Source organism: Thunnus albacares, chromosome 8 (genome assembly GCF_914725855.1).
Source record: "Thunnus albacares chromosome 8, fThuAlb1.1, whole genome shotgun sequence".
Taxonomy (NCBI): Eukaryota; Metazoa; Chordata; class Actinopteri; order Scombriformes; family Scombridae; genus Thunnus; species Thunnus albacares.
Genome location: NC_058113.1, coordinates 26442505 through 26458311, shown reverse-complemented (window position 1 = coordinate 26458311; position 15807 = coordinate 26442505). Strand labels below are relative to the sequence as shown.

Below are 15807 nucleotides of genomic sequence, written 5' to 3'. Positions count from 1 at the left end.
TCCTGTGTGGGGAAACTCATTAAGTCACTGGTGACAAATAGGATGCCGTTTCCAGAAACAGCTTAAAACGAAGGCTTGTGCCCAATTAGAGTGAAGCCTTGAGTCAACGCAATCCTGCATCAAGCCCCTTCGCATGTGCAATTATAGAACATCGAGACCAATCGCAGCGAAGGCTGCACCAACCCCCTCCCCACCAAAAAAGAGGCTTTGGTTTGAAATGAGCCGAGAGCAGCAATCGATACACGATGAATACAGTCAGCATTGCTTTTTTTTTTGATGAATGAGTGACCGTTCAGGACCTGATTCTGCAATACAATTTCTGTGGGGAGACAGTGTGGGAGTGTTTTACCTTGCAGTTGTTCGATAAGAGTCATTGCCATCCTGGAACCCTGGGCGTCAAACACTACCTGGCCCTGAGACACAGACAGGAGGAGATTTCTTTTACTGCAAATAATCAACCTTTAATCTAAACAACGATCATGTAAGTTTATTGTATGTCAAACTGTGCGAGACACTAATAATAGAATCTTGGTCACGATCTGCGTCAGACTGCACAATATCAATTTCAGGCTGACAGATTGCGCGCTGAATGTATGATGATCGATCCAAATAGAAAAAAGTATACAAAAGCAGAGTCGGGCCATCAGCTCATGTCATCCATCTACATCGCTCGTATGTTTTCGAAATGAAGCAAAGTCACACAAACTCCTTTTTCATTTCACCTCCATCGTTTTGGTTTTTGTGTGCTATTGATGCATTAAGGAGAAGGAGTGTGTTTCCTCCCCTAAATATAATTTAAATAACTGCGCTTACGACATGTCGCACTGATCAGTATATTCTGTGTCATTTCATGTTGGATTCTAATTGGACGCTGGTTGTATTTGGTCTTAAATTTATGACACTGTTAGAATTTTACAGCAGGCTGTCTTTGGTCACCAAAGCTCGGTGGATGTGCGATAACAGAGCGCTGTTTTAGACTGACAACCGAATATTTTCCCGCGCTTCTCTCACGATTGTCAACTTTCATCTCAGAAAGCTCAAACTAAAAGGGACATTTTTGCAATCAGTTATTAATTTCTGTCACTTACTTTAATTTTCTGAAAAAAAAAAGAAAAGAAAAGAAACACTGAGCAAGAAGAAAATATATATTTAGAGCATTTATTTAGTTGGGGCAACTTCAGGGTCAGGTCTAGAACATTTTGAATGAGGGTCCAGATTGGAACACACTCTCAAAAAATGTATTACACTCAAATTTAAAGCATTGCTCCTAGGCAATAATAAACCATATATTATTCATAGTTAAATTGTTTACTCAGTGTGAGAAATGCGAAATAGGCTACTCAACTTTATGTATTCTGATATGAAATTATATCAATAAATAACTACCACTGGTAAATCCAAATAGCCATAAGCAACAAGCAAAAGTGTTTAGCTTGTTTTCACTTTTGTTTAATTTGTAGTGGTGTTTAGGACGACCTTACAGCTGCAGAAATTAAAAACTAACCACTCTGTGTGTAGCACAGCGGTTAGTTTGTCTTTTCTACAGCTGTCAGCTGTCAGTGAAGTTGTCCTGTGCACCATTCAACATTTAAATACGGTCTGAGTTGAAAATGGTGATATTATTTAAAGGCTTGGTTGTATGTATTAAATGTGCATCAACAGCAACAACACTGAAACACTTCTGTTGGTGCATAAGGACAAATAATGTGAATAATAATTCACAGAAAAAAAACAGGGGAATAGTGCAAAATGTTGATCACAATATGCTGGATCCCATGATGATGCCATTAAAAACCAAAAATATTCAGTTTTCTATAGGACCAAGAAAATTGGTAAGTTTTCACATTTGAAAACTTGGAACCCTTAAATGTTTGGCAATTTTGCTTAAAAATGACTATAAATGAATAACTGCAGATCATTAACATTCATTTTTTTGTCGATTGAAGATTAAAAGACTTCAATAAAATCAATCACAATGAAGAACTATGGAGTACCAGAATTAGTAGAATTAGAGCATAAATAGATGTTTATGGTAACCTGTTTTTTTCACCTTATTTCATCCTCTGTACTTACCGAAACCCCTTCAAAGGAGCTCGTGTTGAGGGCTCTGTAGATCTCGGAGGTGATGTCGTGGTTGTTATAGTTAAAGTCCTCCAGCCGTCGGCCCTTGGCCTTCAGCGGTGCCACAGTCTTATTGAGGGCAAGGGCCAGAGCCCACACTGCGTCGTAGGCTAGAGGGGCCTCCTGAAACCCGCCGGTTTCCTCAGGATTCTTCCCTCCCAGACGAGACATCAAGGCGGCCAGAAACTCCTGCGATGTCTGATTGGAGAGGAATCAGGAAAGAAAAGATATCAAATAGAAGTCTTTCTAAAGAAATGTAACACTGGGAAAAGGATTATATTGACTCCATTTTTATATTTTAGCTGTTCAAAATCCCCAGAACTGATCTTTGGTTTCCATTTAAACTGTATATAGAATTTTTTTCCTTCTTTTATTGTTAACACGTCATTGTACCTTCTTTGTATGAAAGATTGACCTAACTGAATGGCTTTTTGGTCAGAAACACTGTTTGTAAGACTTTGAATGAACTTTAAACCTGCACAAACTCATCACGGAAGGAAAGTATCTTCACCTCTCTGTGCACCACTATCGACGACCCCCACGATAACATCAAAGGCTTGGAAGCTACCTTGAAAGCCCTCATGTGCATAGAGCGTCTGATTAGAATATACTACTTGGATGAAGCTGTTTTTTAAAAGTGAACGGCCCTTTGGCATTCAGAGTATACACCAAGCTAACTGCTCCAGTGTGACCTTTTTAAAGGAAGAGTTTGACATTTGGGAAAATATGCTTATCCGCTTCCTTGCTGAGAGGATACCACTTTCATGTCTGCATGAAGCTGGAGCCAGCGGGCGATGAGCTACCTTAGCACAAAGACTATTAGCCTGTATAAAGAGATAGTCTGGCTCTGCCTAAAAGCAACAAAATCCCCCCAATTAGCACATTGTTCCTCGCTTGTTAAATCCATACACAAACAGAAATATAAACGGGAGTTAGGAAGTGACTGACCTAGCCAAGAACAAGTCCAGCACATAACTCTCATAAAACTACAGTTTATTGATCGTACATCATAGAGAGGGCAAAATGAACGTACAAATAAGATAATTATCGCACATCTGGCAACGCTGATCAGCGCTGATGGAGGTGATCATTGTCTTGCTTTCAGCTGACATTTGATGTCAGTGCACCATCTGATCTGGGTGCTGCTGTGAATTAAGAGATTTTTTTTTTTTAAAAGTAGCATTTTGAAATGTGGTTACAAAGGAAATATGACCAATCCACAATCCTTGGCATCTCTGCTTTGCTAAAAATCCAACACCTTAGTAGTGTTTTTCAACTTAATACTAATGTTTTCTCCGGGTATACACTTAAGCTATTTGGAATTGTTTTTGTAATTAAACACCGATAAATATTATCACCCACTGAAAAGCGAGGATACATGTGCGACGGAGGATTATTGTTAGCAATCATCAAGGTGTCCCTGCTGATTCTCTGAAGCCAATTAGGCCTACACACCTTCCAATTCAGTTATGTTAAGTTCATCTCATTGAAATTCCACCTTGGCATTTGGCATTTAAATCTCCCACTACCTACTGAAATCTAGCTGACAATGTGCTATTGCAGACCCCATAGTATTAGCACACTAGCTTCATCTGAGAACTCTATCTAGAAGAAATATACCAATTTCAAACTTGGAAATTGAATGTGAATAGATTGACTATGAGCAGGAGTTCTGGCTGTAATTCTTATCACCCGTTGAGCAGCACGTCAACAGCTAAATCAGCAGGTAGTGGCAGGTGCTGTATATAAACAACAGCTGCTGATGAAGTGCAAGAGAGGGAAGGAGGAGGAGGGGCTCGGGGAGAGGAGGGGGGACGGTGGAAAAGGTGTTGATGAAGAAATGGTAAAGGAGAAGGAAAAGTAGAAGTGGGTAAACAAGAAGAATGAAAAGTATGATCCACTATAGACCAGAAGAGTCAAAGAAGGTCGAACAATGGGAGAGACGGAGAGAGGAAGAGATGGTTTAAGAGGATTAGAGAAGTTGAACGGAGGAGAGCGACAGGCAGAAGAGAAGCAGACAATGACTCGAACCTGAGAAGCTAAACGAGGGTAGGGCAAAATTATAAAGGAAGAAGTTCAGAAAGAGTGTGACGGTAATAATTTAAACTAATAATCCATGACATTTTCCCATGAAGAAATACCTATTTTTCTGCTATCTAACAGTGGTTTAGGAAACATGATATTGAGTCATACAGAGTTCACTAAAGCTTTAACATTTATTGCTCTAAACACTCAAAAAACATGGCCACTGATCCATTTTACATGCACTGGAGATGCACAAAAGAAGAACAAAATTGTTGGCAAGAGTAGTGTTAGCTAGTAGACAAAGAGCTCAAACTACAGTAACAGAAAACCTCCGAAGGAACATGTTACAATTTTTACAGTATTTTAGGGATCTTTATTTTTTGTTTCTGGAAAAAATACAGGAATTTGTCACTGTTTATTTTTATTATTATTATGAAGATTTAGAGTCTACAGATATGCAAGCGACTTTGTGAGGCTGTGCTCAGGCACAGCAGTTCTTTGAGCTAAATGCTAACATTTATAATGTTTGCCATCTTAGTTGAGTATGTTAGCATGCTAACATTTACTCATAGGCACAGCTGAGGCTGATGGGAATGTCATTAGTTTTGCAGGTGTTTGGTCACAAAACAAAGTATTGAACAATTTAAAATTTTGACCTAATGGTGGTGCTATATGAACAGTCGGGATCACCAAATTTGTTACAATTCTGATCCTGAGTGGGACATGAATATCAGTACCAAATTTCATGGCAATCCACCCAATAGTTGATGAGACATTTCACTAACAACCAAACAGATCAACCTCATGGTGATGCTAGAGGAAAAGTCAGGGGATCACTAAAATCATTAGGCTTCATCCTTTGAGGACCATGAATGTTTGTACTAAATTTCATGATTATCCATCCAACAGTTGTTGAGACATTTCAGTTTGGACCAGTGGACCAACCAACTGATGGCTCTGGATGGCTACAGCACCTGGTGCATTATCTGGTGCGTTATCAGCATCACATATGCACATTATACCCATTTTTCTTCTTTTTTGGGTGCATGAGGACATAACATACAGCTAATAATTGATTTAAAATGAATAAAAAACTAGTTCTCTGGTTATCTGAATCTAATATTTTTCCATTAAAATGAGTTAGACAGTTAATGGAATTTATTGATATGTTTGAAGGTTGGAGGTGCTGCACTTCAGGCTGTCTTTACAGATGTTTGTGCAATATCACCTTAGCTTTTATAACCTCTGACATGTAATTTAAATCTCCTGATTGCTTTCTGTATTTATTTATCATCAGTTTTTATGAAATGTTGTATTGGTGGCATCTCCCATGTATTCGGATCTTGGAGCATACAATTGTGAACCCCATTTCTCATGTCATTTCATGTACATGTACATGTCATTATAAGCTCATTAAACTTGAACACTCTGACCTGAGTGCCTTAAATATTTAGGATTTTGGTGTATTCTTCATAAGAAATTTCACTTGCTTCACTCCATGACACAAATACAACTTATTCAGCTGTTGTTTCAAGCAGCTGGTTTTGCAATTTAGAGGCACTTATTAAGGTCAAAGATCACTTAATATCTCTTTAGTAAAAGTATTACAAAGCAGGAGAGAGGGAGAGGATTCCTACCATGTTGGAGACGCCGCGGACAGTCTCAGGATTCAGCATGACGATCTCAGTGGTCACGTGTCCTTCAACAGCCTCTGTCATGTTCTCCACTGTACAGTTGATAGCTGGGTCTTTGATCTTGAACCAGTTGTCTGCGTACCAGCCTATCAGGAACCACACATACTTCTTCCCATAGAGCTTCTCCTTAAACACCTGCAGCACAGAGGGAGGGAGGCAGATATGGAGGGTGGATGAAGGGAGGTAGAGAATGATAAATAAGCATGAAGATAATTATTCCCTAAGATGTGTTGAGCATTTTGTATCGCTGCCAAACAAGGAAATTCATTCAGACATTCAAACAGCCCATTACAGAGCTCAATTTCTGCTAATAGCCAGTCAGGTTCAGTCTATTGGGATCAATTGAGCGGGAAAAAGTACTAACCTCACAAAACACCTTCCTGGCTTCAGTCTCATAAAAGAGCCCCACAATGATTCTTGCATCCTGGCGCTGCATCAAAACATGAAGAAAATGCTTAGTTACATCAGCAGCAACAGTATAACTTCACAATAGTACAGCTTGATGTGGCGGTGCAGCGTGCCAAAGTTCCTGCTGCTTCGCAGCACAGCACATACTGCTGTTCAGGAGTTGCTAATTAGCATAGCGCATTAATTTCCTCTATCAAAACGCCTCTATGCTAATGGTGTCGTGTGCAGCTGTGAGCTGGAGGAGGAAGGAGAGGGGGGAGCAGACGGTCAGCAGCTGAGGTGAATTTTTAATCAAAGCACCTTGAGGTTCTTGACAGCGACAGCCGGGTCGGTGAGGAAACTCTGGCGAACGCTGATCTCAATGCCTGCCTCCTTCACCCTCTGCTCCAGATCGTCCAGAGTCTGCGAGATGAAAGGGAAGGACAGAGGGAGACAAACAGGGAGAGAGGAGGAGGGAGTTAGAGAGGCAGTTGAACAGAGAGAATGAGAGAGGTCACGGGTTGAGATTATAGAGAAAGACAAAAGAAAAACAACCAAGTCCGAAGAGACAAAAAAAAAAAAAAAAACACGAAATAAAAAAATCTGAAGTGTATATGAGAACATCAAGAGAGCGACAGACAGTGTGGGGATGTATGCAGCATGGGAGAGAATAGATTTTTAGACAAAGAACACGACTGGATAGAAGAAAAGAATAATGTGAGAAGGTGGAGGAAAGAATGTGAGAGCGGGATCATTAACCTCCATTACAGGAACCAACCCTCGTGCCATGGTATCGATCGCCTTGCCTGGGAGAGATGTATTGCTTGATCAATATTTCTCACAACCAATATTCCAACAAATTACTTCAAAAATCCTCCATTAATCGCCAGGTGAAATTGCTTGAAGGAGTATCGCATAGCCTGAGAACACAAGAGCTACCATAAACAAACACACAGAGGCTGGCGGGCAATCGAGCAGCCCACACTTTACCGAAAATGAAAGGGCCAAAGTGAGGACATGGAGAAAGTGATAAAAAAAAGGGAGTGAAAATTGGGGGGAAACAAAAAGTAGAGGAAAGTGAAGATAAAAGAAGTGATGAGTCGGAGATAAAATACAGGTGTAAAATTGAAGGTGAGATGAAGGAGATTAAAGGTACTGACTGAGGTGAAGACTTCAGTGGTTTGCTGGATAGTAGCGATGCGGGTCCACTTCCACTTCTGGAAGAGCTGCACCCTGGTGGGGTTGTGGAGAGTGGCCGATGGGTGCGTGCGGAAGAAGGTGGGGAAGCGCTGGCGGTTAGACAGAGCCGGCGAGCTGGAGCCGTAGGACAGCTGGGAAAAGATTGAAGAGAAATGAGACAGAAAAGAAGAGAGAAAGAAGAAGAAGTACAGTGAACAAACAATTTAAAGGCTTTGCGGGGAAGGAAAAAGAGAAACGCGAGATTTTGTGAAAAAATATACTTCTGAAGGTCCTTCCAGGCATCAGTAGTAAACAGACTTCAATCAAAATGTATTCAAATCAGGACTCTCTTGTTCCTCCCATGTACATAGTGTTCTTTGATGGTGACTGGTTCAAACAGCAAACAACAGAAAGGAAAGCCAGCAAAAAGACAGAGAACCAGAGAGACAATCCCTGTTCCCATTTGCTCATTTTCATCCACACCTCTCCCTCCCTCCTTTTTGCTTCTGGCTTATGAGGTGTGTCGATAAACTCTGTCATTTCAACCAAAAAAAAAAAAAAAAGAAATATGCAGGATTTCCCATGCATATATTTCCATTAAATTGCAATGACACATTCTACTATTACAAACAGAACATATAAAAAAATGATCTAATTACTGTTGTTGCAAACAGTAGCTTCAGTGATCATCTGTTTCTTTTATTTGGACTCACATAATTTGAATTCTCAGGCACAATTCCCACAAAAAAAAAAAAAATCCCCTTGTGGTGGAGAGCAGACAGCTAAGATGTGTGTCCAAAGCAGCAGGGAGGAAATGGTGGAAAATGCCAACAGAAAAAAGGAAGAAGACTGTTCCTCAAACAATTAGTTTCACAGTGACAACTGGAGATAAAATCCTCGACAGGTCTCCTTTAAAATGAGAAACCTGGTGTTTATAGGGAACCATTACAGACACGTACAACCTATCCTCCTCTCCAGCTCTCATCTCAGCCCCATTACCCATACAGTCCTGGGATGTTCACCAGTGGGAGCAAGAGGGGGGGTTTGATGATAGATGTCAAATGTCATGTACAGTATGGACTCCCACAATAACAAATCCCTGTGGGTGCAGGCAGATAGACGAAGGCATCAATAAAAAGGAAGGGAGACTATACAGGAAGTGACAGCTGATCTGGGCGCGGCAGTGAAAGATCTGAAAAAAAAAAAAAAAACAGCAGGAGTATCTCTGGACTACATGTACTCAGCCGTAATAAGCACATGCTCATGTTCTAGGTGTTCAGAACATATATGAACAAACACAGGCAGTGTGACAAGAGTTTTAAGGGTTGATTCACCCAAACTACAAAAACAACAACATATTTTCTTCAAGGATAAAGCTGGTGATATTCTATATTTTCCTTATTGTCAACAAATCCCTTGAAAAGACCAAAACCAACAATTAATTGATCCTACTAATAAGTACTGTGTTTGTATCTAAAGCTTAAAATGAACAACACACACTGTAGTTTATTTTGAGTCAATCTAGGGCTGGATGATAAGGCCAATAAATCTCAGTATTTTTCAAGCTTGGGGTTGATTCATGATTTTAATCGATTTTGGATTGCCTTCAAAATGCAAGCTTGAAACATATTTATTTAAAGCAAAAACGATTAGAGACCTGCAACTCTATCATCATTGCGCATAAAATACAGCTACTGACTGTCAGCACCAGATGCTTCAACTAAGTAGAGTGCATTCAGTTTAATAATCAGTTTCACCAGAGCAGAACGCTCCGCTCACTAATTGATCTACCGGTTGTGTTTCTTTACAAGACACCAGCCTGATATCTGCAGACTGCTGCTAGCTAGTGTTAGCTACCCGGCAGGTAGGAACAAACTGTACAAAGTAGAATCTGGAAAATGTTCAGTCGACTCCCAGCGCTTCAACTCTCATAACCAGAGATGATGCCTCTTCAGCTAACACAAACTGAGAGCACAGATCAGTGTGCTGAGTCATTTTCAGTCTGTCCCTCTCGTAGATGCGACCAGTAAATTCACTACGAGGATAGCTAGAGACAGCGAGCCACCTGGAGTCACGACAGAGTATGGTGTATTAATCTGCGGCTGTTTTGAGTTCCTAACTTGAGTCCCTAAAACAACAGTGCCCCACTGTTTGAGGAAATTACTGATTTAAAAAGGAATTGACATATTTGTGACGGATAATATGTAATAATTTACATCTTCGGTAGGTATGAATGGGCTTGAGGATGAGAGCCATAGACAGTGCAGGAATGGAATTTGATGACAATAAAAATATTATATATCTTAAGTACAATGCCAACTTTATTCTTTCATTAACTCCAGTGGGTTGATCTCAGTTTTTGAAATGTCTGTCTCTGAAATTTCTGCTGCCACCTCAACATATGTAATATATGTGAATGGACTTATGTTGCTCACACTACTGAAAAACTACATTTACATTTAATGCAGCTCAGAAACAGTGCTCTAGTTAATCTGGATAATCCACAGAGCATTACTTTAACACTTTACTCTAACAAAGAAATAGTCCCTCTGAAAATTGTTGGCAGCGTGTTGTGCAGATTATCCAGAGTAACAGGGGCATTGGCTGCCTTGAAATCGCTCCCTATTTACAATACAGTGCACTATATATGAGTATCTGAATTCTGAGTGTGACATGTGCACACTCAGAAATCCCCACAGTACTTTCTTTCTGGTAAATGCACTACACGCTTTTATCATTTTCACCCATTCACACACACACACACACACCCACACACACACATACATACACACACACATCAAACTACAATGCAAGGCCTGACCATCAAGAACAAGGTTTTGCACAAGCATACTTCTACACAGGGATTGAAATACGATCCCTGCCATTAATAGACATCCTGCTGTACCTGATTGTATAAAAATTTTCATTTTTATGTTATACATCAATTTTTATTCTATTCTACATTTTATTTGTTTTCTTTTTGATCCTCATAATAACTGTATGTATGTTTTTATTTGATTGTAATTCTCATCTCTCTATGAAGCACTTTGGTTAGCATTTATTGTTTTTAAATGTGAGGATTGGTGCCCCAGACACTCATCTGCTAACAATCCCACAATGCAGTGCAACACTTTTTATAGATGCAAAATCAGTGATGATGCAAAATGATTGTATATGATGTCTTAAGTGTGTATCTAAAAACATATGCAAATAAAACCAACAAAAAGACGACATGGCTAAATACCACGAAAGGTGTGAGAAAATATGATTTTTTGTGTGTGTTTTGTTCGAGCAGACCAGTCAACATCTCGACAACTAAGAAAACATGACATGCTTTCAGCTCGCCCGCTCATTTCATTGTTTGTCCAGTCCAGCAAGGATTTCATTAGCACCACGCCAGGTAGAATGTAATCATTTAACTGAAGCCAAAGAAAATAATGTAAAAATAAATCTCCACCAAGCATGAAAACAGTGACAAAACTAAAATGGAGCAAAAAGCTGCTGTTGCAGAAATAGACCAATGTGGCAGCAGTCTGTAACAGAGTTTCACAAGTTCTACATTGAAGCTTCCCAAAAATCACAAACAAAATCTCTCGATTCTCAGTTTGTCAGTCCTCCTGTAGTCTTGTAGTAGCAGATCAATGCTCGTCTGTGGCTTACACTGCTTTTAGAAAAGGAGATGGGGGATCAAATTAACACTGTGCCAAAAAGAGCGGATCGAGAGCCTCTTCTTGATCAACGTCCAGAAATGGAGGTTGCTTTTGCCTCCGTGGTGCTCTGATGAGGCTGTTTGACATGCGAGTAGGCTCCTGCAGGCAGAACGCATACAAAAATAATTGAGTGTGGCGGTTAGGAGGTTGTGCCAGTGATGGCGTGTAGTAAAGAGAGACAGATCTCTTTGTGTGTGGGGAGAATCGACTGCTTGAATTGAGGGAGCGAGGCAGAAATGAAGAGTGGGAGACGGAGAGAAAGACGGTAGAGAGGGAAAGGAGGAAGGAAGGCAAAAGTAGTGGATATAGAGCAGGCTAGCTTCAGGCAGCAGCAACAGACAGAGGAAAGAGAAAGGCAAAGAGTCAAAAAGTGGAAGAGAGTTTTTAATGATGAGGAGAGAAAGGTTGACAAAGAGAGAAAGACCAGAAACGAGAAAGAGGGGCAGATGCCAACCACTAGAACTGATTGTTCTCGATGACTAATCTCTGGATGAAACTTCAATTATAGGACAAAGCTAATAAGCAGAGATCTGTGAGTGACAGAGAGGCAGAGAAAGGGAAGAGAGAGACTGAGATAAACAACATAAACTGACTGGTGAAGGCATGAAAAGCTGAAATATTTCCAAAAATAATAGCAGCAGAAGAAGACAGCATCAGATCTCTGGCTGGTTTAAAGATCTGAGATGTGTTTATACTAACTAGTGCTAAATGTATTGTCATGTAGTATGCAAGGTCAAACGATATGTTTTGTCCTGCATGTAATGCCGCTGTCAATGCAGTTTTGTGAAAGTGCTTCATTATGTATTTTAAAATCAATAAACAACCACAGTATTGATTTTGGGAACTTAGTATAATTACCACGAGCACAAATCATTTAGATGACTGTCAGCTTCCAACAGCATCTACAATTCATTTGTTTTCTATTGTTCATTCATTGTTTTCCTATTTAAATTAAACAAAAAATCTGCTGGGTTATTTTATGGCACAAAATAGAAAAGAGATATTCTTCCAGCACAAACAGAGCTAAAGCTTTCAGTGTCAGTGTCAAGGTTTCTTATCAGCTTATATCACTCGTCTTGCTATCAAGAACAAATGTATACCAAGAGGGAAATGAGGGACAAGAGGCGACAGAGATCTTCTTAGTTTGTTCAACAAATAGCTCTTGTTCTTATGGAGGCTGAATGCACTTATAAACTATCTGTCAAATGAATGTGATGTCTTCTTGGTAGAAAGCAACGGTTTTTGTGGAAAATGTGGTCCTAATTTAGGACAGAGGTAATCTAAATTGTCCAAACGGTATCACAGTTTTACAGTAGTTCAGTTAATTTAAAAGCAAGGCTATGAAACTTTTGCTGAACAGCTGAAACTTTGGCCACAAGAGACAATTAAGGGATAATCTTAAATGCTAACACTTAGCACAACAGCAGCACAAGTAGAGAGCGGTCATAAAGTCAGAGAACAGACTCGGTAACGCCGGTTATATGGCAATATTTATCTAAGGTTTGCTCACATTAGCCATCATAAGCTACTGGTCATTACAGAACAGGAAAGGCGGTAGCTGCAAAACCCCTAATTGTATTGAATGAAGCTAGGGTAATGTGGCAAGTCTTTGGTCAACTCCAATCTAATCATTGGCGCCAGCTGGGAATAGAGGCCAGGCGGCAGTTTTACCCCTGTCAACTCCTGAGGTCTTGAGGATGGTTACTAATTTGCCCGCCAAGTGGTGAGAGTTGTCCCTAAAAAGCGCCAGTAGTGAACAGAAAGGGAGAAGAGATGGCTGGGGCAGTGTGTTCTGAGTTACAAGTGATAAGTGACTGTTAGTTTTTAGGATACTGTGGTGCTATGAAAACAGCAGGGATTTGTGGTTGGCCCTCACTCCACTCCTTTCTATTTGCCCGCAAGGAAGCAACACTGCCACAGAGCACCCTAACAGTACACCCCATTCCTAGAGGAATTTCAGCACTTTGAACCCCCCTTCACCAACCCTCCCCATTAGTCAATTAAGTTATGTTGTGTTTGAGCTTCAGTAGTAAGTAGCGATTCACATGGTTTAAAGCCCTTCAGTTACCACAGTGGGTTTTATTGCCCATGCCTTTAACTTTGGATTTGTAAGAGGAAGAATGTGTTGCTTCTTCTTTCAAAATTCATATAGTCTCGCTTTAAGATTGTTAAATATGTTACATTTAACCAAGATTGATATAATTTGAAAAACTGTAAATAAAATATAACAAGATGAGACAACCCTCTGATCTGAACACTAAAATGCTGATCAAAGTCCTTCTAGATACTGTTAACAGTGCGCAAAACTACAGCTGATGACTTACTGTTTCTTTAAGTATCAAATATAGGAATGATGTTGTTACCACTAAGGGAAAGAATAATAATACAAAGTAATATGAGAAGAATCAATTTATATCTGCCAACACCTTTTCAAATTTCCAAACCTTACCCAAGATTGTTTGGCTGCCAATAATGAAATGAAATCATATAATCAAATTGACATTTTCTCATTTGTGTGTACTATTGTTAATTATAATGTTGACATAAATCATGTGCACACAAATGGAAAATTGAATTTCAAATGATTTCATTTTAATATGGTCAGCCACTGACTTTTATATCTTACAGGCTGTGACACAGGTAAGCAAACATAAAATCCATATATTTTTCAACACTATATCCTTGTGCTATATCCTTGTGGAGAAAGAGAGTGGCCTACATTCCCAATAACGGAAAATGACAAAAATGACAGCAAAAAACAAGTTTGTACAGAGAACACATCAAAATGTGCTGCTGGTATTATGTGTCAATACTTGAAAATATCAAAGCAGAAAGCTCCTAAGACAAACAACAATAATAAGGTAGATAAAGATAAAGATAAAGTTCATGCACTTCATGTGGTGAGGTTTCAGGAAAGGCCTCTTTCATTCCACAAGTCGCACAGGGCTGTCATTTTAGATGCTCTCCTTTTTTCAGTTCAATATGTGAAAACATATAAAGTACAAAACCGTTTCACCAGCACAAATGATGACAGTTTGATGAGTCATAGTTGAGAACAAGCAGCAGCCATCACTGCTTACTCTGTTTTGACCGGACTCACTTCCAGTATCAGTATCAAGACCAGTTGGATCATCAGATCCCAGATGGGCTGATATGGGGAAGCCGGTGTGGTCATGTGTCTTTTTGTCTACACGCTAAATAGTCTGCAGACCTTCCGGTAGCTAGCCCGCTTACTGACATATTTTGTGGCGTCCCAAGAGGTAAGAAGAGGTCCGACTATTTTAATGAACATTAGACAGAAGGGACTTGTGCATTGATACACTGACATTCAAGACAATGCTCTCTTACTTCATTTTCCCCATACATTAATGGTAGAGCGCTTGGCCATGTGTATTTATCCAACACATTGACTTTATGAAAGAGTGATTTCTCTTTGCTTGTGAGCATTCTTGTTTGCATGATTTTGCATAGTGCCTCACAGAACATTCTGGGATCTATTACCTTCTGCCTGCTGTCACTAGTGTGATGTCCTTAAAAAGCACCTTGCTGCACAGCCTCAAATACAGTTTTCTAGAATAGACCACTGTCTGGGCTCCTGCTCGTGGTACTAAAAACATCTAACTGCCTTTTTATCAGAATGACTGATTGAGACAGTCTAATGTCTCTGGACTGCAGAGACTCAGACACGTCTTTAAACTCCTCAAGCGCATCCATCATCAGCCAAAGGTTTTTAACAAAAGCAAATAAACTCAACTTTGCTGCTAGCCTCTCATACATACCTCTTTCACTTGAATTTCGGTTCACATCTTTACTTGCAGCTGTGAGGTGATTTTAGAGGGCAGCATACATCATCCAAACAATGTTTCCTGTTCTGAAAGATGAAGCCGCCCACCTCATCCCTAAGACTCAACCAATCCTTCTCAAACATACACCTACTTCAGAGACTACAGCATCAAGCTCTCTTAAGTTCTTTAGTAACTGATTATACAGACAATATAACTTGTCAAGAAAAGATGTGAAGTGGTTGGTCCCCGTGCAGTGCTTGACTGCAACTGATACAGACAAATCAAACCTAACGGTTCAGACAATGCCAGCCTATGAGGCCTGGGAATTTCCTTTTCAGTTTTGAGTACACTTCTTTTTTTTTTTTTTTTTTACAGAGGCTCAATCTGAGCAAAATAAGACATTCTTTGAGAAAAGCATCTTCAAGGCCATGTTTCAGCAGGAAGCTCAGTAGTTCACTAGTGAGTTCATCTGCAGTTGTTTTCTCTAGCTCAAGAAGATCTAAGAAGAAGGTCAACGGCTCTGAGCTATCAACAGATGTTCTGAGGTACACAATAAGACTTTTTCCTTAACAAGGTGCTTTCATCCACAATAACAGTGAGCTTTGGTTAGGTCATGATACTTGCCAATAATGTTTGCCTCATCTCTTTTGATATGAAATGTACAATGTCTGTACATTTGACATTTGAGTGGCATGGCCAACATGGCCAACATTAACACCATTTATCATCTGTAGCTTTATTAGTCCTGGATGATCAGAGTAAGGCCGGTTATTCCTGTCAATATAGTATGCTGTTCTGAAGACATTGTGGGCTGAAGCTAAAAGTTCAGCTTATGTTTTAAGAGAGCTTGACTCTAGAGGTTTCTCATCTTGTCTTTTCTGTATGTCCTCTGCTAATCTGTAACTG

At 39.8% G+C, this 15807-nt stretch overlaps 1 protein-coding gene across 3 annotated transcripts in view; it reads right to left on the bottom strand.

Annotated features, from left to right (window-relative positions):
• The window catches only part of gabbr1a (gamma-aminobutyric acid (GABA) B receptor, 1a), a 73278-nt gene that overhangs the window by 26923 nt on the left and 30548 nt on the right, over positions 1–15807 (bottom strand). For 2 of the 3 annotated variants that reach the window (XM_044358793.1, XM_044358795.1), the window contains exons 9-14: positions 7388–7558; positions 6549–6650; positions 6205–6270; positions 5784–5975; positions 2074–2319; positions 350–413 (exon numbers count right to left, since the gene is read on the bottom strand). In XM_044358793.1, the coding sequence (XP_044214728.1) occupies positions 350–413; positions 2074–2319; positions 5784–5975; positions 6205–6270; positions 6549–6650; positions 7388–7558 (841 nt within the window). The remainder of the gene's footprint in view (positions 1–349; positions 414–2073; positions 2320–5783; positions 5976–6204; positions 6271–6548; positions 6651–7387; positions 7559–15807) is intronic. The other variant, XM_044358794.1, reaches the window with a different exon arrangement.